The 25,809-nt window shown below is 41.9% G+C and overlaps 1 protein-coding gene across 2 annotated transcripts in view; it reads left to right on the forward strand.

The window, feature by feature from the left end:
* The first annotated feature begins 11,602 nt into the window (after window positions 1-11,602).
* The window catches only part of LEPR (leptin receptor), a 30,113-nt gene continuing 15,906 nt past the window's right edge, over window positions 11,603-25,809 (forward strand). For both annotated transcript variants that reach the window (XM_035564377.1, XM_035564378.1), the window contains exons 1-8: window positions 11,603-11,742; window positions 14,387-14,695; window positions 15,700-15,817; window positions 20,288-20,493; window positions 21,873-22,018; window positions 22,107-22,251; window positions 24,420-24,716; window positions 24,891-25,008. In XM_035564377.1, coding sequence (XP_035420270.1) covers window positions 11,673-11,742; window positions 14,387-14,695; window positions 15,700-15,817; window positions 20,288-20,493; window positions 21,873-22,018; window positions 22,107-22,251; window positions 24,420-24,716; window positions 24,891-25,008 — 1,409 coding nt within the window. In that variant the 5' untranslated portion in view covers window positions 11,603-11,672. The remainder of the gene's footprint in view (window positions 11,743-14,386; window positions 14,696-15,699; window positions 15,818-20,287; window positions 20,494-21,872; window positions 22,019-22,106; window positions 22,252-24,419; window positions 24,717-24,890; window positions 25,009-25,809) is intronic.

The raw sequence follows: 25,809 nt of genomic DNA on the forward strand, positions 1-25,809 counted from the left end.
AAAGACATTCTCCAAAAACTGTTCCACTTCCACGAAGGGTGAAGCCCTAAGAAGAGGGGATGCTGTGGTGACACTGGAAAACATCGTCTTTGGTCACAGGCTTGCCAAACCAAGGGGTTTTCCTTCAAATTCAGGCTCAGAGTAGACGATGGCACAGGCCCAATGGTTAAGAATAAACTCAGAGCATGGAAAAGGTGCAGGAGCTAGGGAGCCTCGTCAAGGTACGGTTACAGGAGCAAAAGAGGAGAATCACGGGGCAGTTGGCTGAACATCCTGGATGTCTGTGTGCAAATGCATAAAGTGTGGAGAAAAAGGAGAAACTGAAAATTTTTGTATTGAGTCAAAGTGATAACTGCACTGGTAAAGTAGATCATTCGTGAGGTAATTCAGGATGGAAGGAAAGACTTGTTCAGAGAGGTCGGAAGGCACAGGAGGAATGAAGGTCTTCACCAAAAGGATATGTTTTTTGTTGAGATCCAGCGTATGTGGGAGGTGAAGTAACTGGAAGTATTTGGGCAAAGATGTAAAGAAAAGACCAAGGCAAGGGTTTATTGTATGCTGCAAAGGAAGTCAGGTGGGCAAGGAGCTTTTTAACTAGAGCTGGTTAACATCTTGAGAAAATACTCCTCCAGATTGAGACTGAGAGAGAGGAATTAACCAGTTGAGAATATGAAAATGTAAGGACACAGTAGAACACAGACAAAACTATTTGGGAAAGAAGACTCCAATAAAATCAGTTATGGTGAATATCAAATGGCAATTAAGTCTAACAAGTGGAGTTGTCCAGGGGAGTTGGCATTTTCTTGAAAAAATATGTGTGAAAGTAAACGTCATCAGCTTCAAAGTGAATTAAAGGTGGCAAAGTTAGTAGGGGAGCAAATATTTTGAATTTAATGTGAAACCTTTGTTAGAATAGAAAGTTGTGTTACTTTACTATAGAGGACTTGTGAAAGAGTAACACAGACATGTAGGGGTAAATCAGAAAGATAAATAGAAAACAGATTGGACCAAATGGCTCCATTAGGGTCAGCAAGAAAATGTTTTTGGTAATGAGAAGAATTCCTGCAGATAAGGAAAGCTTATAACATAATAGTATACTATCTTCAGTGATGTTTTTGACACTCACGTGACTTCCTCCTAAGCAAGCTAGGGAAGTCGAGCTTACATTAAACCATAGAATCACAGAACAATTTGGGTTAAAGATCACCTGCATCTAGTCCAACCCCCCTGCTATGGGCAGGGACATCTTTCTCTAAAGTGCTCAGATGAAAAGAAAGGGACTTTCAAAACCAAACAAGAACAGAACAAACCCTCAGCCAGCAATTCAGACTGATGGACTTCATGTAGGGTGGTTGTTCAGGGGTGCACCTGAAGCCTAAGACTGTCTGATATTTTCACTAAATATTTGAATAGTTGAAAAGTGTATGCATATTAAATCGTCGGATAACAATATGCTAGGAACAGTTGCAAACACTTTAGCGAACAGGATTAGAATTAAAAGTGATCTTGACAAATTGCTGAAATGATCTGAAATAAATAGGCTGTAATTCAACAAAGACGAGTGCAAGGTACTTAGAAATAATCAACTGCACAAACAAAAGTTATGCAGGAAGGATCTGAGGCTTAGGGAGACATGCAAACCAAGCCTGAGTCAACATAGGTACACAGCTGGGAGGGAAGAAAAGCAAACACCCACATGGGATGAGTAAACAGGGTTGTCTTGTGTAAAACGTGAGATGATCCTTTCCCTTTACATAGCAATTGCTGAAACTTCAGTTGGAGTTCTGGCTCCAGCTTTGGACATCGCCCTTTAGAAAAGAGAGCAGCAGGAATGAGACCAAAGGAGATCTGTAAGCCTCAGCAGGTCTCCTGAAAAGGTGGTCTGTAAAGAAAGGCTGAAGGAACTGGAGCTGGTTAGTTTACACGGCAGAAGATCGGTATGAGACAATAACATATCTAACATACATAAAGGGACTTCTTAAAGGAGGATTACATCTGCTGTCTTTCCCAAATATATGAAAAAAGTAAGAGGATTACGCTGCAGGAAGATTTAGTTTAGATATTAAGAAAGAAAAAAAAAAAACTTTAAAAATAATTATGCACTAGCATAGGCTATGTAGGGATTTTTTTTTCCTTTCACTGAACACCAGTGGTATATGGCAAAGTGAAATAAAATTTACTCAGTCAAACATTTGTCTTGAGATGTCTCAACCTAAATAGAATATCATTTCCACGTGGGCCTGTTGTGTATCTCACCCAGCAGGGATGTGGCAGATTAGCCAGCATGCGACAGTTTTTGCTTGCGCTACGGAAGTCCAGGATACAAAAGCTTCATCAGTTTCCCAGCCTCTGCACAGAAATTGCATGTAGTCAGATTTCCGAAACTGTCACATCAGAATACAGAAATATTTTAAAAATAGAATTTATATTCAATTAGAGATGGTGATTCTTTTAACGAGGAGAGAGATTGGCTTCTGCTGCTTTGAGGAAATGGATCATGAATTACCGAAAGGCAATAAATAAATTAAAGCCAGTCCGTAGGTTTGTGTTTACGGCCATGGTGGAGCTGTTTACACAATCCAATAGATGGTATGATGAGACATTCGAGTCTATTTACCGAGACGAGCTTGCAGTAGCTAAATCAAAATATTTTTCTTCATAGCTTATGAAACAGATTTTTTTTTCATTTGTTTTAAAATAATACTGCTAAAAATAAAAAATGTCATAAAAACCTCTGCTGCACGTATCTGGGACTTATCAGTCTCTGGTACCTTGGCTCTAAACTCTTGCTGTCTTTTCCAAGAAAAAGGGTAAGCACATATTTTCTATCTGTGTTCAGTCATCACTTTAAGTTCCTTGATATAACAGAGAGGGGTACCAAGGGCTACAAAATGGGGATGAAATAGGTAAACTCCCAAGGAACTCCCATTGGTAGCAACAAAACCTGAGGCTAAGACAGTCTGTCTAGATTATTTTATCCAATTTTCTTGGAGCTAGAAAGCTGTATAATTATTCTTTTCATTAACTTATTAAACCCTCACTTAAACTGTTTCTTTTCCGCCCTGTTTTTCTGATTACAGGTTGTTCCAGAAATGAGTATTCTTCTACTGACCAAGACTCAGATTTTAATAACAGGCCTAAATGTTTTTGAGGCAGGTTTATACCCATCTGATTTCATGCCAGTATTGTCCTTCGCTTTAAGTGGTTTGTAATTCCTTCCGCTTGGGAGTTATTCCCCAGCTCTCACCTCTCTCCCCCAGTTTGTTATAAAGTCTGTATGCTTTAGAAATCAGATTTTATCACACTCTCCCCCTTTGTACAGAAGCAGTATGTATTTGTTCTTGACTCTTACAGTACTACTTCTTAACAAATTTGGTTAAAATACCAGTGCCTGGGACTTGCAATTTCATGTGCTATTTTTTCATAATTCTGTTTGCATGTATTAACCCTTTCAGCACCCTCCCTGCTGCAGCTATAGTAACTTTAGTTTCCTTACCCTCTTGTTATCCTTCCTGCTACTGTGGTCAACATAGTTATCTTTACAGCAAACTAAGGAGATTCTGCATTCAATGTGGGGTTATAGCAAATTTGTAATCTCTACTTCTGCTGTTTGTTTTAAGGTTGTTATCTTTAATCTGTAACCTAATCTCTACTTTTGCTGTTTGTTCTAGTATTTTTTTTCCAAGCCTTGTTTGTGATATCTTTAGTGACTTCTGGCATGGACTATAGTTAGAGACAAAGTACTCTTGGTGCATATTCGACTGTGTGCCTGATCCGAACTGGAAATTCACGTGCATAACTGTGCCCATAGCTATGCATTAGAAGAAAGAACATACACATAACAAGATGACATAAAAAGATCTTTTATCTCACTTAGTAACTGGACTTTTAACTTCTGTGTAAAAGTAGCTTTTAAGCTATAAACTGTATAGCTTCTGGAGAAGTACAGATTACTACAGCGTGCTCACTGCTCATTTTAGAACCATTTTGTATAACCTGGGGATGTTTTTCATTTTTCCAACTTCAGACCTAGTCTTTATAAATTTAATAGTTGAAAAACTCATTCTAGCAATTCAAGGTCAGGATTTAAATTTAATTTCAGTTATTAATTTTCACTGTCAATTTCTTCACTATGACTCAGGATTTGTAAGTTGCAGAAGAGTAGTATAGTAAAGAAGAAATTAAAGTAGTCTCTCTGCATCTAGGTGGTTCACAGAAATGTAATTAAAAAAAAATAATGGGAAATAATTATCTGTCTTCCAACTGGTTCATAACTGTGTTAAAGCCTATTGCTTTTTTTTTTTTTTTTAAACATATTATCTTTGACAATTTTGTGATGCAGAAATCAATTCCAGCTGGAAATTTAGGTGTTTAAGGAAACCAACCACCATTGATTAATATCAAAATTCTAAACAGAAAATAAATTCTGCAGAGTTTTTTCTGGAGAGTAAATTCAGATTACATTTCAGAACAAATTGCTTCAGACCAGCGAGTCCTCTGTAGACAGCGAATGTTAGTCATGCTCAATTGTGGTGTATGCCCACAAGGCAGTTTCAGTGAAGAGGGATGCATGGAGGGTAAGGTGGAACCTGGAAGAATGGAGGTGTTCAGGATCATCTCCTTCTGAAGGTTTCATTGCAGTGCATGCAAAAGTAATGATCCAAATTTTCTATCTGCAAATACGAGTGACTGGATTGGCACATTGGTCAGAAATGATTGCTTGTTACATGAAAAGAGGAACAGACTTCTCTAAATATCTTCCTGTATGTAAAAACACCATGTTTTCTGACTTTCTGTACAGATTACTGCGTTTGGGCTGTGGTATTTGTTGTTGTTGGTGGTGTCTTTTTTTTTTTTAATGGTGCATATGACTGGGTTGCCCTCTAAGGAGGATCTATATGTACCAAAGATGCTACTTTAGAACTATGCATGTATTCCTTATGTACACATGTATCTTATGTATGTACATGAACTGTATGTACAATTTTGTGAATATAACCAATGCAGCTTAAAGATGATAGATTAAGCTATCTTCCTTTCTAAGATATTTAGAAAAAAAAATGAAGACACAGGGATAGTAAGGATACTTTGTAAATAAAGCTCTGATTTTTGTCCTTAAACAATCTTAGGACAAATTACTATTTAAAAATCAATAAAATTCAAATGATCCATAATACTGCAGGTTAAGTCATCACTGCACTGAAGTTGATGGCAAAGCATTTATTATTTTGAACAACATTACATGCTGTCTTGGGTAAATAAGTTTTTGTTCTTTTTAATAAGAGATACTTTATAAATAACTGTTCTTTTAAAACAATCATCTACAGATGGGCTATTTTGTACATTTCTTGTATCTGTCTTATTTGAGGTTTTAAGATCACATTTCCTGATCAAAATCATATTCTTACATCAATGCATGTGGTGAACACTGTGGTATTCACACTTTTGGATTCAAATAGTTAAACATAACAAATTGTTTATGTCGAATGTTCACATACACCTTGGAAGTCTCTGGCTAGCTAGTAATACTAACGTTTTCACAACTTTAAAGAACAGGATTTTCAGGACTAACTTCTGGTACCTTCACTCACTTTGAGGTATGTAATTCAACAAATAGACAAAACTGAACTGGACAGCACTGCTTGCAGTAATATGCCAGTTAGAAGCAGTGTATCTGAGTCAGATTTTTTAGGGCACTAAATAATCTTTGTCCTTCTGACAAGTGTGTTTGTGTTAGGATCAGTACTTCACAACATTTATGCCTATCCTTTTGTGAAAATGCAGAGAACCTTGGGAAGCACATTAAACAGGCTAAATGTTCAGAAAGCGCTGCCTGTGCTTGCGGTCGCTGTCACCTCTTACATCAGCAGTCGGCTGCTGAGGACAGCCTCTGCTGCGAGATGCACTGCTGCGCCCGAGCGTTAATTAAGCTCCCAGCAAACGTTTCCGTGGCTTCAGGCAGCACTGGTCGTTCCCCGAAGGTTCCCTGTTCACGTAAAAAGGAGGAAAAAGAAAAGAAGTAAGAACAGCCCTTAACTTTCCTTAGTACCCGCGCCGCGTGGAGCCGTTATGACAGGAGTTTGTCAGCCTCCCCCCGGCCTCGCTGCCCTCCCCCGGGAGCGGGGGGCGCTGCCTCCGTGGGCTGAAGCCCCCCGTCCTCCCGCGGGCTGTGTGAGGCTCAAACTTTCCCTTGGGCCCCTGCCATCGTAGGAAAATTCAGCTGAAAAGCCCGGGGGAACCCCCGTCCCGCTCCGCCCCGCGCTGACGGGGCGCCTCCGACATCTTGTGCCTGCGGCGAGGCGGCGGGGCCGGGGCCAGGGCTGGGGCCGGGGCGGGCCGGGAGGGGGGAGCCGGAGGCAGGTGGGGCCGGGCCGGCCGCTGGGAGGGCGAGGCGGGACGGCGGTGGGACGGCTCCTGCGCCCCGAGCGGGGCCGTGCGGGGCCCGGGGCCGGGGCCGGGACCGGCGCCGCGGGAGCGAAGCGGAGCAGGTCCGGGAGCGGGGCGCTTGGGGCAGCCGCGGGGCGGTTCGTGACGGGAGCGGGCGGCACGGAGCCCACGGCCGGACCTTTCTGCTCTTTTCTCTCTTTCACTCCTGAGGCTTAGCGCCTGAAGAGAGATAAGCCGCACTAAAATCACGAGCGTGCCGCAGGCTGCAGGAGCCGCTGCGGGCTGCGTGCGGGGACCCCGCTGTTAATTACCGCACGGGTAATTAACGCACGAGGGCAGCCGTCGGCAGGGACCGCAACCGGGGGGAGGCGGCGGTCGGGACGGGTCTGACAGGCGCCTGCTGCCGGCCCCGACCCGCGGTGGGCGCCGAGCCGAGCCCCCGAGCGAGCGAGCGGGCGGGCGGCGGGGCACGGCTCGGGGCGGCGGGCAGCGCTGAGGGCCGGGCGGTGGGGTGCGGGGAAAGTGAGTGCCCTGCCGGCGTGGGAGTGCCCTGCTGAGGTGGTGTGAGGGCTCTGCTGAGGTGTTGTGAGTGCCCTGCCGGGGTGTGAGGGCTCTGCTGAGGTGTTGTGAGTGCCCTGCCGGGGTGTGAGGGCTCTGCTGAGGTGTTGTGAGTGCCCTGCCGGGGTGTGAGGGCTCTGCTGAGGTGTTGTGAGTGCCCTGCCGGGGTGTGAGGGCTCTGCTGAGGTGTTGTGAGTGCCCTGCCGGGGTGTGAGGGCTCTGCTGAGGTGTTGTGAGTGCCCTGCCGGGGTGTGAGGGCTCTGCTGAGGTGTTGTGAGTGCCCTGCCGGGGTGTGAGGGCTCTGCTGAGGTGTTGTGAGGGCTCCGCTGCTGGATCCTGCGCTGCGATGGATGCTGGAGGGGAGCTGGGTCAGGGCACCGCGGGTGTCGTGAACTGAAGGCAGCCTCAGCACAGCCGAGAGGAGAACCCGCTCCAGGGTTTGTCTGGGGCGTGTTTAGGGCATGTTTGGGATGCGTTGTTGTTGGGTTTCACCACTGGACCTGTAGCTTGTTACCTCAGCAGGGATTTCTGCTGCTGCCTCTGGAGACAAGGGTAGTTCTGCTGCGGGTCTTACTGCGTCTGCTGGGGGGAGGTGGGCGTCTCCACTTGCCTCGGTTAAAGCTCTGGTGGGATCTGAAAGCAAAAACTTCAATGCAAATAATTTTCATTGCTATTGTGCGCTTCATTTGCTCTGAACTCCTTATTTATGCTGCTTGCTACTGTGCTAAATGACAACAGAAATTCGTGCCCAGGAGGGTTGACCACAAATCACGGGTGTTGTCAGAACCCCACAGGAATGGAAACCCCCTTAGCACCCATAAAGAGCAGGCCAGAAGGCGCTATATGGAGGCATTACTGCTGAAATATTTGTATGCATAATAGAGAGCTTTTGAATAGTTAAAAACAGCTGTAGCAGAGAGCTTGCAAAAGTCAGGGACAGCTTGTATGCTCGCGGTGTTATGTTCCTGTTTCCCATTAACTAGCAGCTGTTGTTGTTTTTTTTGGGAGGATGGGAGTAAGAAAAAGGAAAAAGAAAAACTTCAGACTCTGTATATGTGTGTGGGTACATTGCTGGAGGGAAAATATGTGATCCTGGCAGCTGAGTTTCTGTAACTCTGTAGGTTTGAGACTGCTCGCCGACAAACCGCAGCTATGTGAGGCTCTGATCCCACAGCATTTGCTCGTCTCATCCCTCTGTTCCTGTGAGACTGGGTGAGAGCTTCAGGGTGAGATCAGCGGTGTCAGGACGTGCTGCTCGCTGACGGCCAGGCTGGGCTGGTGCTCTACACCTGCCTCATACAGCAGTCCTCTTCCCACGTGAACTTTGTGGTTTGGTTTTGGTGTGAGTGTAGTTCAGGAGGGAGACACGCAGAAGTGCAAGCTGTCAAGGTAAGAAACTGTGCGGGGAAAAACAAGAGGAAAAGGTCAGCTTCAGAGGGCAAGGGCAAACTCTCAGTATGTTTTTCTGAGCCCATTGAGCAGGTGCTTGTGGATCACCAGCCATGTTTCAGGCTGTGCTGAAGCTGTTTCCCATGCTAGTATGCCAGTGAAGTGTGTGACTTCTCAGCCGACCTGTAGCAGATTACCTTATGTTCATTATCATACTCCTTGCTTATCGTATTTGCTGTTTTGTTTTCCTGCCTTGACAAAAATCCCATTGAACGCTCCTTAATTGAAGTTTTTTCTGCATCAGTGAGCATGGAGAGGGAGAGTAAGAAACTGGAAAATGTCATCTTCTACGCAGCAGCAAAGTTGGTGGTTTCAGGATGCAGCATCTTATGGCCAGTGTGTTAAAACAGGCCCCGATTCTTCCCATTTGTGTGGAGACTTCCCCCACCGTGCACAAAACCATTTGTCCTGGCTGTGTTAACTCTCTCCAGGACAGAGCTGTAGTTACAAGGTTTCATAATGTTCCTTTATTAAACTTCCAGTTCCTTTAACTCTTCTTGTAAAACTTTTGTCTTTCTTACAGTGCAGTTAGGATTTATGGTAAATTCGATATTCTCACTGGAAAAAGTGTTTAGTACTCCTGCCCAGTCCAGTAGGACATTGGTCGTGTCGTGGGCATTACCTGCAGGTAGCTATTTTTTACCCAGCCCCTGTGCAAAGCATCCAGGAGGGATGCTCAGTGGACCAAAAAGGAGCTCATGCCGATGACTCGTGGTTTGTGTTGCTTTCTTGATCCTACTCAGCGCTGGTTTTTGTTTGTGAGTATTGTTGGGACCAGAGGTTAAAAGCAACAGCTTTGTGGTATCCGCTTACGTCGATGCAATAGAAGGAGAAAAAGAAAACGTCTTGAAGTGGTCTGAGCAACGATTTTGCCTTCTGGCCCAAATATTGGTAATTATGGTTAAATTGGTGCTGATATCAGAATCTCTTTGATTGCTCTATCTGGATGCTTATATGGCAGCAGGAAGTGAAAATGCTGTTATCTTCAGGAGACTGCGTAACTACAGGTTTCTTCTTTGAAGTGGTCGTGGTCCTGGGCATCTGCGGTTGCTTTCCTTTCAGTCTGTGAGAGGTATTGCCTTCTTGCATCTGGGGACAAGTGAGAGATGGTGTTTCACTGGTGCTGCACGTTCTGCTTTGAAATAGTACAGTGAAATGCGAATGGCTGCTGAAATAGAGGTTCTTTTCTTTAAACATCTAGGAGCAGAAGGGCTAAGGTACCTGGGTGGCAGCTTTAGCTTCGTTCAGTGTGGGATCTCACAACGGGAGAGCGACTGATGGGCCGTGACTTTATGGACCATTTAGAGCTTTTGTTGGTGGAAATATTTTACTTGTGTTCAGAATGGGAGCTCTAAAGACATTTTCAGTAACGTCCATGACATACCAATAACTTTATAAGCCTTTGGTGTGTATGTCTGATTTTCTTGCACAACATATGGAAGCGGTCTCTGCCAGTTCCTACTGAGAAGTGGTTGAGCTATGAACTGCAAATTTTTGTTGTGCCTATAAAAGAGGAAAATGGACTGGCTTTCATTAAACCGTAGACTTAATAATGGGAATGGCATATGTTTATGCCAAGTAAATTGTTTTAAAAGCTTTTTTTTTTTTTTTTTCCCTCCAGTCAGAAACTTTGAAAAAACTAGGTAACTTTCATCATAGGCTTTTGGAAATAATCCCAGCCTGTATCTTCGTGAAATGGCAGGCCTAATAGAAGGCTGTAGCTAGTCTAATTCCGCTGGCCTTCATGGCTCACTTATTAGGAAATTGGCTAATGGCAGATGTACAGGGAAGGCTGGCCTGATAACAGCTCTGCTGAGAGGCAAATTTTCCTCTGAAGTAGGGGTTGTGGAGCACTGCCTTTGAAATCTTGAGCTTTCCTCTTTAATTGATCAAAATGTAGCTTAAAAGGTAGTCTGATTATAACCTGGGTGAATGGGGAGAAAAGTGGACGGGACCGACTCATTTTTCAGACCAAAAAGAGGACAGTCTGTGCTGAAGGAACAGCTTGGCTCCAGCCCCGCTGAGTTTCCAAGGGCTTTTATTGTAAGAGAACTCGCAGGGAGACAACACTACCAAGTACTGTGGCTGCCCTGCTCAGAGCTCTGCTGCTGCAGGTAGACAGCCATGCCTAGCAAATCGCCTTTGCTTTAAGCCATGGGCAAGGCTTAAAGCAGCGTCAGGGTCCCTGCATGATCCTGTTAGTCTCTGGCAGGGACTTAAGGGAGAGGAGGGATAGTTCTGGGTGTAGTCTGGGCACGGAGCAGCTTTCCTTTCCGCAGCCAAACCCCTTGGCTTTATTAGCAGCCACCGGTTCCACTGTGCTGGTGCCCCTCTGCCCCGCGGTGGCTCGCTGGGGCTCTGCCCGGGGTGAGGCAACAAGGATTTCTCACCTTCTGCGCAGGACAGAAGAGCGGGGAGTGCCCTGCTTCTTCCCTCCTGCTCCTCCACCACCGCGGCAATTTGCTTCCATGCAGCTCCCAAGACCGCGTATCATCGTGCAGCGCCGCGTGGTGCAGTGCGCGCTGCCCCAAACCGAAAGGCCAGGGGATTACATACGTTGGCACCAGCTCTTTTGGCAGCATCGATGGTCTCGAGGAAATTGTTCTCAAAATTATGTAAGGAATGAGAACGCCTTTGGAGGGACTCCCTGAATCTTAGTTCTTGCCATAACACTCTCTGTCGGACTCGATCTGTAAATTTTACTGATCATCCAGTTCTAGTTAACTACAAAGGCAACCAAATTCTGCATGTTTTAGTCTGATATCCTCTGTCAAACTGTTTCTTGAAGTATAAAAATGCTTATATTTGGGCTTCAACAGAATTTGTGTGGCTAAAGGGTGAAAATCAAAAAGAACAAAGTACCTCAAATGAAAGAAAAGTATTTACACATGAATGTAAAGTTTAGTAAACTCTTCACCAAACTGATGTTTGGGTGCTTTTGTGTATGCTTCACTTTTTTTTTTTCTTTTCTTGGGGGAAGAGATACTCGAGTACCTCTTGGACATTTTGATAGTTTAGATTCATAGTGCCTTTCAGATTACCAAACCCAGAAAGTGACCAACCATCAGCCTGGAGGAATAAGGTGCTATATAGCTCTAAGGATGTAAGAAAAGCAGCGTTGATATTTAATTGATATGCTAAGCAATGTTAATGAGTTTTATTATGTGACATTCTGATTTTGTTGTTGCTTTCTGTTATAAAGGTGTGAAGACCAAAGAAAAAGAAGTGTACCGTAATGAAACCCTGATGATAATTATCATTCTCAGTTAATTTTCTGTATGTTTTTCAGACTGGCTCTTCAAAACAAGATGTATTGGCAAGTCATTCTGACCACGGCTGTGCTGTTGGGTAAGTTAACAGTGTTAAAAATAAATCTGTCGCGAATTGTTTAGAATGAAGAGTACTCCCCATTTCTGTTCTGCAGTGGTGTTTCAAGTCGTATTACTGCATTAGTATCTTATCACAATATGCAGCTAGTATATGCAAAGGTCCTGATTTACCGTTGTGCAGAGCTGAAATGGTGATATTCTCGGGGCCGTGCCTTTGTACATTATCCCAAAAAGCAGTGCAGTTGATCTGTGAGATCAGGATACATCAATGGAATATATCTGGTGGGTCAAAATGCATTCAAATAAATGCCTCAGTCAAAATTTGGGAAGATGAGAAGTTCACACGAGTTTTGTTCCTAGCAAGGAACAAGCCTAGCAAGCCCAAAAGCAGATGGGAAAACCCAGATTCCGTTGGAACTGCAAAGTTTCTGTTTAGTTCAGTGTACCAAGGTGTCACTTTGAGTTTGAGCTTTGCTTTTTTTGGTGGCTGACATTTTCTTTCATGTGCACAATGCTGTTAAAAGGTGCTCAATTTACTGTAAATGTTGATGAATGTAATAAGCTGTTTTTCTAATTGGGAAATGTCCACAGCAATATTGGTGTGTGCTGTTCAGGGACAGATGGTATTTGCCTTTCATTTTTTTTGATTGAAAAAAGAGCTACTTAAAGACTTGATGATAATGTTCATGGAGAAAGCAGATACCACAATCCAGTGAAGTTAGGTTCAAAATCTGTATCTTTTATCTTCATGAAAGACAAAGAAACCATTAGACAGTGTACATACAGTGTCAAATACTGTGTTGATGACAAATTCTTCTTTCAAATACCTTACGTAATCTAAAGATGTTGTGTACCTTTTCATTAGAAAACCTGGATGCTTCGGGGAGTTTCCATTAGGCTTCAGAGCTGTTGTGTCACTAACGGGTGGCCTGCAATGACAGAAAATCAGTGCATCTATTGACTGGCCATCTCTGTGTCCAAATAAGCAAATACCAGTGGTTAGCATCATTGTAGCTCTCTTAACCCAGGCACTTAAATACACCTCTACTTGAGAGGCAGATCCATGTGTGATGGCCTCCCATGCGTCCATGCCACAGAGAAACAGTTCCGTCTGGAGCAGGGAAGTGTTCTTAACGCATGCTGTGGTATCAGGCCTTTAAGAGCTATAGCAAGCCTATGCTAAACATTCTGTATCGTAATTCATTATAATTCTTTTATTTTTAAACACGTCTGTGGCAATGGCAAGTAGCTGCATACATTTTGATTTACAGGATTTAATTAATCCTGTGGTATTGATAGTGGGATAAGAGAGGGGAGAGTATGTTTTTTAGGAGAAAGGTGACTTGGCAGGAATCTCTTCGCACCCCTCAATTGACTCGGTGAATTGGGCAGTATGTTGGTTAACTGTCCTGCTTCATAGGCAGTCACGTCACTTACTCACTTGTTTTTTTTTTTAATCATGTATTTTGGACTAATAATATGTTCAGTCAACTGAATCCTCCACATGGTGCCAGGGAGCCTAATGAAGCTGATATTTACGGAGGCACAAACTCTTTTAAACGAGAGAGGAGAAAAGAGCAGAACCCTTCAGGAGCCTGGCATTACAAAATCCATGTAAAGACAAAACGAAGCACTTCAACACGCTGCGTAGTGACATGGTGTCTGTCCGCTTTTAACGTAGCGTGCATCTACTTTTAAAAAGCTTTCATTTTGTATTTTTACATTATTAAGCTTATGCACTGTTAATTGAACAGTGCTAGAGAGTTTTTTTATTATTATTTTAGATGTTGCAAGGCATAGGGTATGAATTAATTTCTATCTAATGAGTGGTTTAAAATATTTATGCCCTAACTGAGCAAAAAGCTAAAAGCAAAGAAGTGCACAAATCACCGGCTTGCCTTTCTGTAACTGGAGCTTTAATCTTCGGAATTCATTCAGTGTTTTACAGTAAGCTATTTCCAAAAGCGATACGTTCATAATTCTCAAAATCACTGCTAGCGTAATTCAAGCCATGGCTTACCAACAAGAGCTACGACTGCGGTCGGAGCGCTTTTATTTTGAAGAATCTAAGTCTGATGGAAAGATCGTTGATTCTATGACCATCTTTTTCCTACATCTCATTTCCCAGATAATGCTCTGGCGTTGCATAGTTGCGTCCAGTCGTATATTCTGGTAATACTGTTCTGTGGAATTTAACAGTTACAACGTGACTGTGTTATATTTACAGTGGGATTATTTTTTGCTGCAGTAATGGCACCATGTTATTAAGAGATGGATTGCAAAAGTCCCAGCAAAGTGTGTGAATTTAGAATTAGGATTTGGTGTATTTTGAATTAATAGAAGCCATTTTCCCCAAAGTGATGCTTCCCCTACAGTCGTGATCTTGACCTATTTGAAGAAGTTGAGAAAACAAAATGTTCGTTGTAGTGACTTTGGGAGAGGAAGCTGGCATTTGGCAGTTGTGACAATTCTCAGTTCCTGGGGGATGGTTTTCAAAATTTTTCTTTCCAGCTCAGAGGAGATAAGCCCCTGGGATTGATTTGATATTTTTTCTTCTGTAATGAAAATCTTTCTGTATAACGTCAGCCACTCCCTTCATTGTCAAGTGATAAGAACTTTTACCTTTATTTTTGGTATCTTTTCCTTTGTCTTTTTATTTGCAGACTTCATTCACGCAGCAGTTGCCCGTTGTATGGTCCATCAGATTCTTCCCAGGAACTTTACATTACCCTGTATGTTGCTGAATGAGACAGTTTTGAGTCCTTTCTCTGCTGGAGTTGTAGAGAGCTGGTCTGGTTTGAGGACAGAGCGTGGAGCTGCTGAAACCAACCCTCCCTTGCTAATGAATGCAGAAAGTTTTCTGTGTTGCCTTTGGAGTGATAACAACATTGATTGTTCTTTGTACAGAGCAAGCATGCAGCCAAGGATGTTTATTCCTTCAGAAATAAGCATCTCTGCTTCTCAGGAAAGAGGTAGGTTTTTCAGTCAAAGGCATGGTAAGTTAGTTGTTCTCCAAAAAAACGGTTGTTGTGTTTTGGTTTTCTTTTAGTAGCTTTTTGTTGTTTGTTTTAATGGGTATTAATTTTTATCCAGAGCAGACAGCATTGTATAATATATCGGAAGTCTGCAGAGGAAGGCAAAAGAACATGGTAATAGCACATATTTCATTCGGCATTTCTGTAGAAAGACAACTATTTTTTTTTCCCTTTGAACAGGTAGCACTGCTTATGAGGACGCAAGCCCAGATCTTCACAGGTGTTTAAATGCTGTGGAAAAGAGTTTAAATTTTTTTTGTGGATGTGGGCTTTAAACTCCTTCAGGATGGAGGAGATGGGAGGAGGACAGCAAGCGCCTTCTTCCCTGACTGGATTGCTGTGCCTTAGTAAATATCTGTACATGGATTTGATGGAATTACTTTTCCTAGACTGTCTTTCTCCTTCTGTAAACCACACTATGCGAGCAACATAGGGACCTGGTGGTCTGCTGACTTAGGCAGAGTAGAATTCTGTTTTATAAGTGTTGTCCCATGGGAAAAAAAATCTCTTTTAAAGACTGCCACATGAAATGTGCTGCAGTTGTGTATGCCGTACAACTGCATGTGTGAACAGAGTGTATACAGTGCGGCCACATAGAGGCTGTACGTGTTAGCAGCAAAATCTTCAAGCAGCAGCAGCTTCATTTCTTACTTTGCCTTGTTGCCTCGTCCCCGTGGCTATGTAAAATATATTCCTTCTCTAATAATCAGAATGCAGCAGGCTGTTACTGTACGAGTGGTTAGCCTTTTCTGTGTTTAAGGTTGTATACTGGTCCCCTGTTCAAAAAGGACTATTTATACACATTTGCATATGTGGGGTCCAGCCTTGCCTTCACGAGTAGCTGTTACTTGTCTCTTTTTTAGGGAATTGTACTCTGGCTCTTCAGTTGTTCTTTGCTTTTAATATAGTTCAGAAATGTTTTCTCTCTTCCTTTTGTTTAGATTCAAATTGGAACATTGAATGTTGGATTAAAGGCAAGCTGGATCTGTTAGTTTGTAGCCTCCGGTTTTTGAAGCTACACTTGGGACCTGATTTGAAGGTTAATCTTTTATATGCTGTGTAAGTACAGACTTAAATTTCTCACTGTTGGCATTAGAAATCCGAAAGCATTTTCAAAAACATCAGCATTAGTCTCCCAGGCTTGCAGCACATTAGTGGCATTAGCTTTACAAGCAGATGATGCAGTTTATACCTTGCCTTATCTCAAAGTAATCAAAGGCAGTACAGAGGAAAGCATGTGGTTCTATTTTTGAATGAGAAACGATAAGCTTGGAGGGCCCCCCTCCTCTGTTCTTTCTGTGCTTCTTGAAATGCTTTAATGAAATCCCTATTGAGTTGCTAAAATATCTTTGCTTTTACACTTGCTTAATTCTAAAGCTGTGATCTTGGTTCTGCCTTTTTGATGCTTTTGACCATAATGTTTTCTCAAAGTAATTATGTGACTTGGCATTGTATTAAATGTTGCTGTGATCACACTGGTGCTGCTGAGCGGCACTCACCTGCGTAGTTGTCACTGTCATAAATACTCCATGTGATGGTAGTACATGGTAATCGTCCTGACTGGGGGGTGGGCACATCTTTGACACAGAACCCGTCTGATTTGATTGTAAATTGATCTATTTGATTCCGCTTCCAAAACCACACTTTCTCCTGTATTGTTGGTAGGTTGGAAGGAATAGTGTGAACATGCAGACTGAATTTCTTCAGGAAACAAGCTAAGTATAGGTAGCTGGCCGTGCTGAATTTACAGGTGACAACTTCTGTTTAAAATACAGAACTGGATGACGGATATCGCTTACCACAAATTTATATCTGTAGTCAGTGTAGGAAGCAACACTATTAATTGATAATAAGTGTGGTTGTTTAGTTGGCATCACGCGTTAAAGCTGAAACCAGATTTTGAGTGGGTTCCCACTTTGAGTGTTCCTCACTCTGCTTTGTGGCATACCGCTACGTGTGTGTTTGTGGGAGAAGCAGATCTGACTTCACCTCTGTTCCATTCAGTCTCAGCTGCAGCAGAAAAATCTCAGCCAGTAATCCTAGCATAGTAATCTGTATATTGATTTTTTTGGGTATGGCTAACATCCGTGGAACAGCAGATTCAGGTCCCAGCTGGTATGAAGAGGTTCTTTGTATTATGAAGGGAATTCAGTAACCATCGTGCGATTGACGAGAGGAGGCCCTAAAGGCTCCCTGGAGTACTTGTGGCATTTCTGCATTTGATTACTTTTAGCTGAAAAGGCAAAATGCAGTGCAGTCCCTGACACCAGAGAACATGTTTCAGTTCCAGGACTTAACATTAATATTTCTCTTTTAGGGTCCCTGTGTTGTGGGGGAACAGCTAGCAAAGCATTTCAGATTGTGCTAAGGTGACAGCTTCCCCTCTTGGCTTGCTGATACCTTAATGTTTTATTTGCATGAGCCAAAATACTTGAAAAAATTCCCAGTTTTAAAAATATGTATTCCTGGCATGTGTTACTCCCTGGGAGTCTGGAGCTTAGGCCAGAATTCTCACATATAAGACAAGCAATGTATGAAAATAATGACCTAGAAGAATCACAAAGTTTGAGTCCTCAGCAGTTTTAAGTTTTTCAGGATTAGAGGTGTGTATTTTTTATTTTACACATCCACAGTTTGTCTGCTTGTAGTAATACCAAGTTACTTTGAATAGAAAATGTTTTGTTCTGTCCGAAACAGTGCTATGATGGAGCTCTTACCTTCCCCGGCAGCGTGTCTTTGGGAGGAGAAAGATTACTCTGAAACATAATTAGACAAATTAGGTTAATTGTCTCCCAAAAGTGAATGATCTTTCCAGTTGCATGTATTCTAGGAATGCTGCAAACCTTGATGGTAATTACATTAACTGAAATCACTTAGCCTTAGGGATGCTTTTGCAGTGACACAGATGAATGCTCCCGGTTGAATTTTGAGCGCTGCCTATAATTTGCCCTTTCAGTGGATGGTGATGTATAGGGTGTGCTCGTGTTTCTGACCTGTTCGCAGTACCTGTGGGGCACTGCTTGACTTCTGGGCCTAGGCTCCTGTGTTCTGAAGGATAAATCACACAATTTACCTCCTGATGCCTTGGTTGAGCACATCATTTATACGTGGAGTGTTCCTTAGCTGGAGAATACGAACCTTTCCTTAGAGACTTGGCATCTTGTGAGCTAGGCAACCATCAGATGTTCTGTGATGGTAAGGGGCAGCTTGTTCAAAGGAGTGTTGACCTAGAGCTACTATACTTCACGTGCATTTATATATACTTATTGAAAGCCCGTCGAACCTCAGACAGCCTTGCTCCATCAGTTCCTAATAAAGATTGCACTTGCACAAGCACGGTATAGAGAAATACTGAAAGCAGTGTTACAGTGGTGACCTCACTTCTGGCAGGCCTTAACATAGCTACCCAAACGTGCTGTTGTACCTTTCTTGAAAATAGAAGAATTGTATTTCTTGTATCTCTTCTAAAACAATTCTGACCCTTTGTTTTCAGTCAGATGTTCCAGTTGCAAGAAATAATTTGAACTTCTGGAGAGAGATTTTGCAGCTTCTCATTTAAAGTCTAAAAATTCAGTACAGGGCCACAGATTAATTTAGCAAAAATATCAACGCTTTCTGAAGTATGTGTGAAAACATCTGGGAGGCCTTAACTTAATGTGTTGGCAAGAACTGTCCCTGCACAACTGGAAACGACGACGCTTGGAGTAGAAAAGAAAAGCAGGTGTTGGACATATGCCCATGTTAATTACACTGTGGCTCAGGGCAAGCATTATTATATTTTTTTCTCCTGTTGTGCTTTAGCCACTTGTTTCCATCTTAGTCACATCTCACATCGCCTTTGAACGTTTTCCTTCCCTTCTCTGTAAGCTATGGAAAGCTTAACTTCAGTTCATTAGTTTTCTCTTGAATGTCAGAGGTGGGCACTTACAATCCGTTCACAAAAGTCAGTGTGTTTAGTACCTGTCTGTTTTTTTTGCTCATCCCTCAGTGCCAAGACAAGTCTCTCTGATTCCCCAGCCAGTGCTATAAAAGTGAATGAGGACAACAGTATGCACTTGTGTGTTTGCTAAGCCCTCTGCCTTGCCTTCCCCCCACAACAAGTTGGATGTGGCTACTGTTGTGAGATGTGAAGTGCTTCCTGAACTAGGATTTATAGCTCTCTGTGTGCTGCAAGTCTCATAGGAAACTCCATTTTTTAACAGCCTGTTGCTTTGTTTTAAGTTTATCCAGAGTTCCTCCTCTCACCCTACTGAATGAGGACACTGACCTCTCCTGAACTTCTGAGGGCTGTATAAGCATAAACTCCTCTATAGTCGGTATTTGCAGTTTGGGAACAATGGTTATTCTGTGGCTGGATCCGTCTGCAGCCAAACTGGAGATGACAGGCAGCTCGTGCAATCCCTCGCTGTAGCTGTTCTCCAAAATACTTTGGCTTTCTGTTGTTCTGCTTGTAATCGAGACTTGTGTGTTTAGTCCTGGCTTAGCAATTTGGAATGAGGTGATGTGGGGGCCCTTCAGAAAGCTGTCATCCGCCGATCCACTCTTATCCCAAACTCGGTGTTGTGAGGTGGTCCCTGTGTCTTGCCAGTTCGCTGAAATGCAGAGGTCATTACCTTCTTTCTCAGTATCTGGCTATCTTCCCTGGGAGTGCATCTGGCATCTGGTAACGTGGCTTAGAATTTTCCTTTGCTTTGCATAGTTGCCTGGAGAGGCAGCGAGGTGTTGGAGGAGCCTTCAGTGTACAAGTGAGACCTTGGTAGTTTCTGTCACAAAGGGGTGAAACACGTGCCTGGTACGGACCCATTGGATTTTCTTCTGGTTGTGCCTGCATTCCTACGTAGAGCACTTTATACAGTAAATATGAAAAAAATTGTTTCTAGAAAACATCAGCACAAAATTAATAATTCTGGAGAACACAGGTGTCTGTTTTTTTTTTCCTGAATAATATAAGTCGTTGAAAATTAGTACTAAAGTATGTTCTGAATGGTGGAGTTCTTTAGCCTGTTGTTATTACAAATACTGTTTTTCACTTGAATAATGTTTAATGGTAGCAGAAGCTAGAATGAACATTACATTTGTTTAGATTTTATTTTGGTGCCCCACAAGTAGGATTTCAAATGAAATCTCTATGGGAGCAGCAGAGAGCTGCATTTAGTCCAGGGTAGGGTGACTAACTTTGTGTGCTCAAGGAGTATCTAGTAATGGTTACCACCGGGATTTGGAAACTAGTCTGACTGGACTACAGGTCTCATCTAGTGTGGTAATGCGTTTGTTTTAAGGTCAGTCCTTAGGAATACTTTTCATTAAATCATCTTATCTGCTTTAAACCATTTAAAAAGGGAGAAACAGCAAAGCAAATACAATTAGTTACAATTACTGTCTTTCTAACTTTTTTCATTACAGGTGTTTTTTTTGTTTTTTTGTTTTTTTGAAATAAACTTTACCCAGAGGATAAATCTCCTCTATTGAAATAGCGTTGAGAAAAAAACCAATTTTTTTGTTGTTGTTCTGTTTGTTTTACTTTTGTAGATCGGATCTGCCGCTGGGAGATGCATCTACGAGCTCTCTAAAGGGGACTGCTGTGGCTGCTCAGTGTGGCTGCAGTGAGTATGGCAAGTGTGAATGCTGCGTGCCTTCTCCGAGACTCAACTACACCTACATCATGTGGCTGAAGATTGTCACTGGGGTAACACCTCTTTGGTCACCTTTGATGGCAGTCAAGCCCATAGACGTCGGTAAGCACTACCTACGTTTTAAATGTTTTTTTTTTAGTGGGGAGCAGGATGTCTTTTGTGGAGAAGGAGTACACAGGCAGAAAAGGAAAAGACTTGCTGGTGCTGTCTCAATTGTTCAGGATGGTGCCGTACACATTTCTTAGCTGTCTAACCCACGTTGAAGGTCTAGTACAAAACCACAGTCAGTAAAGACAACAACCTTCAACATATATGAGCTTTTATTTCTAATTGGGGCCTCTTTGTGCCTGAGTTTGGGGCAGTGGTGGAGGTTAATTTTCCGTTAACCTCCTCTGTTAAGTCATCTGCTGAGGACTTAAGTTAAAAAGTGAGGAAGAAAAAAAACTGTTCTTGATCTTACTTTGCAGTTAAGACTCTCTCTTCTCTCAAGCAGCTCTGTTGTTCTGATGCTTTCTTCCTTACACGTACAATTCCAGCACTTTCCAAGTTGAAAAACAGTCCTCTAGTATTTAATCAAGTGAAAACCCTACTGACATAATGAATTTGATAGGTGTTGCTCTCCAGTATGCACAGTTATTACAGATCTTGGCAAAGTTCAAAAAGGTAGGCACTGTCAGCTGAGGGGGAAAAATAGAATTTTTATAAACTTCTTTCTAACTGATGTTCTTTGCAGACAGAGCAAGCTAAAAGTCTCTGGGTGGGATAGTTTTGAAGGTGAGAGGTTGCATATATATCATGTTGCTTTTAAGTAACGCCACAGGAAAAAAATAAAAATTCAGAGTCAAGCATGCCAGTGTTTAAAAATGACATTATTAAATTGTTCTGCTTAGCGAAGTATATTTGAAAAATGCGTAATATTAGTATGTGCTCTGCCAAGATCTAGCTGAGTTAAAAATTAGTTGGAAAGTAAGATGCACAAAAGTGGGATGTAAAAGTTACAACTTTTTTGTTTTAAAAGCTATGAGCCTTCACCCACATCAGTAATTTCTGCTGGTCTTGAGTAAGTTAATTGCCTTGAGATGGTATAGAGGGTTTGGATTAGTAATAAAAAATAAGTTTTGACTTAGTGTACTGAGTTTGTACTGAAAATAATAGCAGTTGTTCAGTAAACTGGGTGAGGTTCCAGTAATACCACCTGAATGCGGTGACTTGAGCAAAGAAATCAGAGTGGCCACTTGGTATCTAGCCCAGTATTGCTAGGTGCAGGCTCTTACTCCAGCGAACCCCAGGGGAGCTGTAGGAGTACACTTCCCAGTAATATTACATGACATTGCTCTGTCGTACATTACCTGTAGAGCAACTCTTGAAAACTGAACTTAAAGAAAAGGCATGAAAGAAATTTCAGAATTGGTTAAGTCATTACAGCCAGCGGTCGCAGGCAGTGAGGTTAGTTGTAAACTTGTCAATTAATTTGTCCGCAGTAAAGCCTGAACCTCCTTTGGACCTGCATCTAGAAATGACAGAGAAAGGTGAAGTGAAGATCTGCTGGTCTGACCCCGTGCTGATGCCATATCCCCTCCAGTATGAAGTGAACATCTCTGGAAACGCAGGTCAAAACAGCTGGCAGGTGAGTCAGCTCAGCTCTGTCCCTCTGCTTTTCCCTTTCTTTTTCCTAAATTATTATGTGGTAGTAATGGCTTCTGATGATCCACTAGGTGGTTCAAGTTGCTTTAAACACCTCACTGGCCATAGACAATTCGCTGCTCGATTCCTCCTATTTCGCTCAAGTGCGGTGCAAGAATCGTTATGGTCCAGGGTTCTGGAGTGACTGGAGCACACCATATAATCTGAAACTGGGAGGTAGGTCATGTGCAGTCACCCTGAGTAGTAAGTAGGCTTTCAGAATACAACAGATTTTCCAGTTTGTTTTGTTTTGTGGAATCACTGTATGTGAGTATGTTATCCAGGGAGGTGCACTACGCTATGTGCATGATTTGGGCTGAAAACTCCTCTGGAAACTCTTTAACCTGCTGCATCTCTTCCGACATAACTTTACCTGAGATCCTACTCTTTGCTTGGCATAAAATTTGCATGGAATGATGAATACATGGAGACTGCACAGTCAGCTTCATGACACCTCCATGTGTGCCCTGTTACTTGCTCACCAAGCACCTGTTCAGACCCAGAAGCTCTTTTTCTAAGGGCTTTTCCATTTCAAAAGACAGCAGTGTTTAACTTCTACTTGATTTAAAAAACAAACAAACAAACAAAAACAACAAAAACAAACAAACAAAAAAAAACCCCACGTTTCTCCTAATGCTTTCTCTAACTTTTAGTTTAGCACAAGGCTCTGTAGCTGAAGTAAAAGTGCAGAGTACAGATTAGGGTTTGTAGATTTAATGTAACCCATTTTGGTACCTAGGTGCATACGTGTACACCTGGTAGCTGTAGGCAAAATAGAGTAATGTTCTCTCAAGTACACATACACTCTTATTTTCAGAAGAGGTTTCTGAGTGTGTTGAGAAACAAATATGTATGTAAAAGAGGTAGATACTGTTAGATTTATTTATTTTTTGTAATCCTGTTATGGGATATGCAATTGTATTAAACATACATCTCATCAGCAAAATAACCCCATTGTGATAAGCCTGATGTAGCGTAGAGGGAGTAATTTCTTCACTGCAGGAGGCTCAAATTGACATATTTTCCCAATGGCCAATGTTGGGATGAGTCAGTGGAAGAACAGTGGAGTGTGCAGCACGGCTGGTAGTTGTTAACAGAAATGCTGCCTTGAATTCAGGTGTGCAGGTTACTGCCAGAAGAGTATATGCTGTATATGCTGAAATCAAGCAGTTACATGTTTGTACAGCTGACTAGTTTCATGTTCTGATTTATATTTAATAAGAAAGTCTCTGACAATGACAGTATTTTAGGTCTTCTCTGCTATCTAAGAGGACCTGTGTTTTGGAAGAATGCTAAAAATATCTGAGGTGGATCCTGAACTGCAAAAAGCAAGCCTGGCCAGTTAAGGAGTTCGGTGCTGGCTTTGGGTCTCTCTTGGACAAACTGTTCATCTTCAGCCAGTGTGTAACACATGCAGCTTCCCAAAGTACTTGACTGATGGAGGCTGAGCTTATGCATGTGTACGTGCTTTGCAAAATCAGTGTCTTTATGCCTAGGTGAATTGCTTATTGAATCACTGCTACCATTTGGTATCAACTACGTTGTTCAGATTGTAAAGCAATTTTTTAGTGATTAATCTCCTGGTGACTTTAATAGGAGCAGGATTACTAACTATTGGAAAGCTTGATTTTTCTATGCTTCTGAATCGCAAATCTCTCAAAGCCTATGTTCCAGTATTACAGTCATGGTTCAGCTAGCATATGCCTTCGACATCCTTTCACTGTTCAGAGAGTTGGATATATTTTTTTTTTTCAAACCTAAACACTGCTCTTCACTCAATTGGATCTCCTCTCACTTCTACCTGAGGACAATTTTACAATTTTAACATCTGTGGTGTATGCACTGGTGAGTTGTGCTACAGAAGCTAACTCTTTCTAGGCTCCAAGTACTTCTTGCAGCATTCAAATAAGATGATTTTTCAAAAGTGGATAAACACACTCGTTTAGTTGGACCTGATGCCTTAAAAAAAAGTGGGCAGAGTATGCAGTAGCAGTGTTGATCTGGTTTCCCAAGATTTAATTTGCAGGAGCCTATATGACTCTGTTTCACTTATGCTGCTGTGCATTGTTTTTCACTCTACTCCCCAGTGATTTCCTGATCATTTAATTCCTGTTTGCCTAGGGATATTAAAGATTATTTTTATCAGAATTTACAGACATCAGTTATAGGAGGAGACAGTCAACAGCCTATTTCTGCTCCTCTGCCCTGTAATGATTAATAATAATCAAGCTGGAAGAAGTAGGTGATTTAGAAATACAACTGGATAATAAAGATTTTCTATTGACATATGTTTTGTTGTTGTTGTTCTGATTCTAATCTCAATGGACTTTTTTCCTTCCTTGTAGCTGAAGTCTTGTACTTCCCTTCTAAGATACTGACCAGTGTTGGTTCTAATGTTTCATTTCATTGCATCTATAAAAACAAAAACAAGAACGTATTGTCAAGGAAGATTGTTTGGTGGCTGAATTTAGCAGAAGAAATCCCAGAAAGTCAGTATACGCTTGTGAATGATCGCGTAAGCAAAGTTACTCTTTTCAACTTGAAAGCAACAAAACCTAGAGGAAATTTCTTCTATAACGCATTGTACTGTTGTCATCAAAATAGGGAATGTCATCATAGATACGCTGAATTATATGTAGTAGGTAAGATTCCAGATGATTTACAATTATAATTTTGGTGCATTTTAATAGTAAGGTTAGAATATTTCAGTCTTAAACTCTACTTAGCTTTTATCAAGTAGTTATGTCTTGTAATGCATGTTTTACGTATAAAGAATTATATCTCTATTAATAAACATTTAATGTGTTTTTAATTAGATGTGAATATCAATATCAAATGTGAAACTGATGGGTACTTAACTAAAATGACTTGCAGATGGTCCACAAACCCAAACACTTTGCTCGTGGGGAGTTCCTTGCAGTTAAGATACTACAGGTGTGTATAGCTTTAAATGCACTCTTTGTTTGGAAAGTGCTACCCTGGAAATACTTTAACAGCAAAGAATTCTGAATAGTTGTAATTATGAAATGTGCAGTTTCTTTAAGCTGGATTTTTCCTCAGCTGGGACTCCAGAGGCATCAACCACATGTGCAGAACAGGGACTGTAGATATCTGAGCATGTAATGTGGATTTTATTTACCTGTTTTTGTTTTTTTTTAGCATTTGTGAAACTTGTAGGTGCAATTCAGAAGCCAGTTCTGTAAATACAGTTTAAAAGTAGAACACAAATATTAAACAGCTCAGTTGTGACAGCAGGCCTGAATCTAATTGAACTAACATGCTTTTTAAGCTTTTATTTTTCTTTCAAGCCAGTCTTCCTTTCTGCTTGCATTAGATGACTGGATGTAAGTTCATCTGGCTCTTAAAGTGGATATGTTTGCAAGTATCAGTTAGGAAAATCTTCTAGTTGCTTATTTCTACAAACTGTAAGGAAATAATTAAAAAACAAAGCAAAACAACCAAACAAAAAACCCCACCTCCTAGTGAGAGTGATGGAGCACTGAGCACTAACCCAGACTGGCTCTAGCATCTCTGTCCTTGGAAATCTTCAGACCTCAACTGGACAGGACCTTTGGCAGCTTCATCAGGCTTTGACTTTAACCCTGCTCTGTACTGGGGGTTGGACTTCAAACCTCTTGAGGTCTCCACTTCATCATCAAGTTTTCTAGAACTTTTTTTTTCTACTTGTAGATAGTACATAAACATAGAGGAACAGCATGTATTTCATTCAAGATG

The sequence above is a fragment of the Cygnus atratus genome, chromosome 8, assembly GCF_013377495.2.
Source record: "Cygnus atratus isolate AKBS03 ecotype Queensland, Australia chromosome 8, CAtr_DNAZoo_HiC_assembly, whole genome shotgun sequence".
Classification (NCBI taxonomy): domain Eukaryota; kingdom Metazoa; phylum Chordata; class Aves; order Anseriformes; family Anatidae; genus Cygnus; species Cygnus atratus.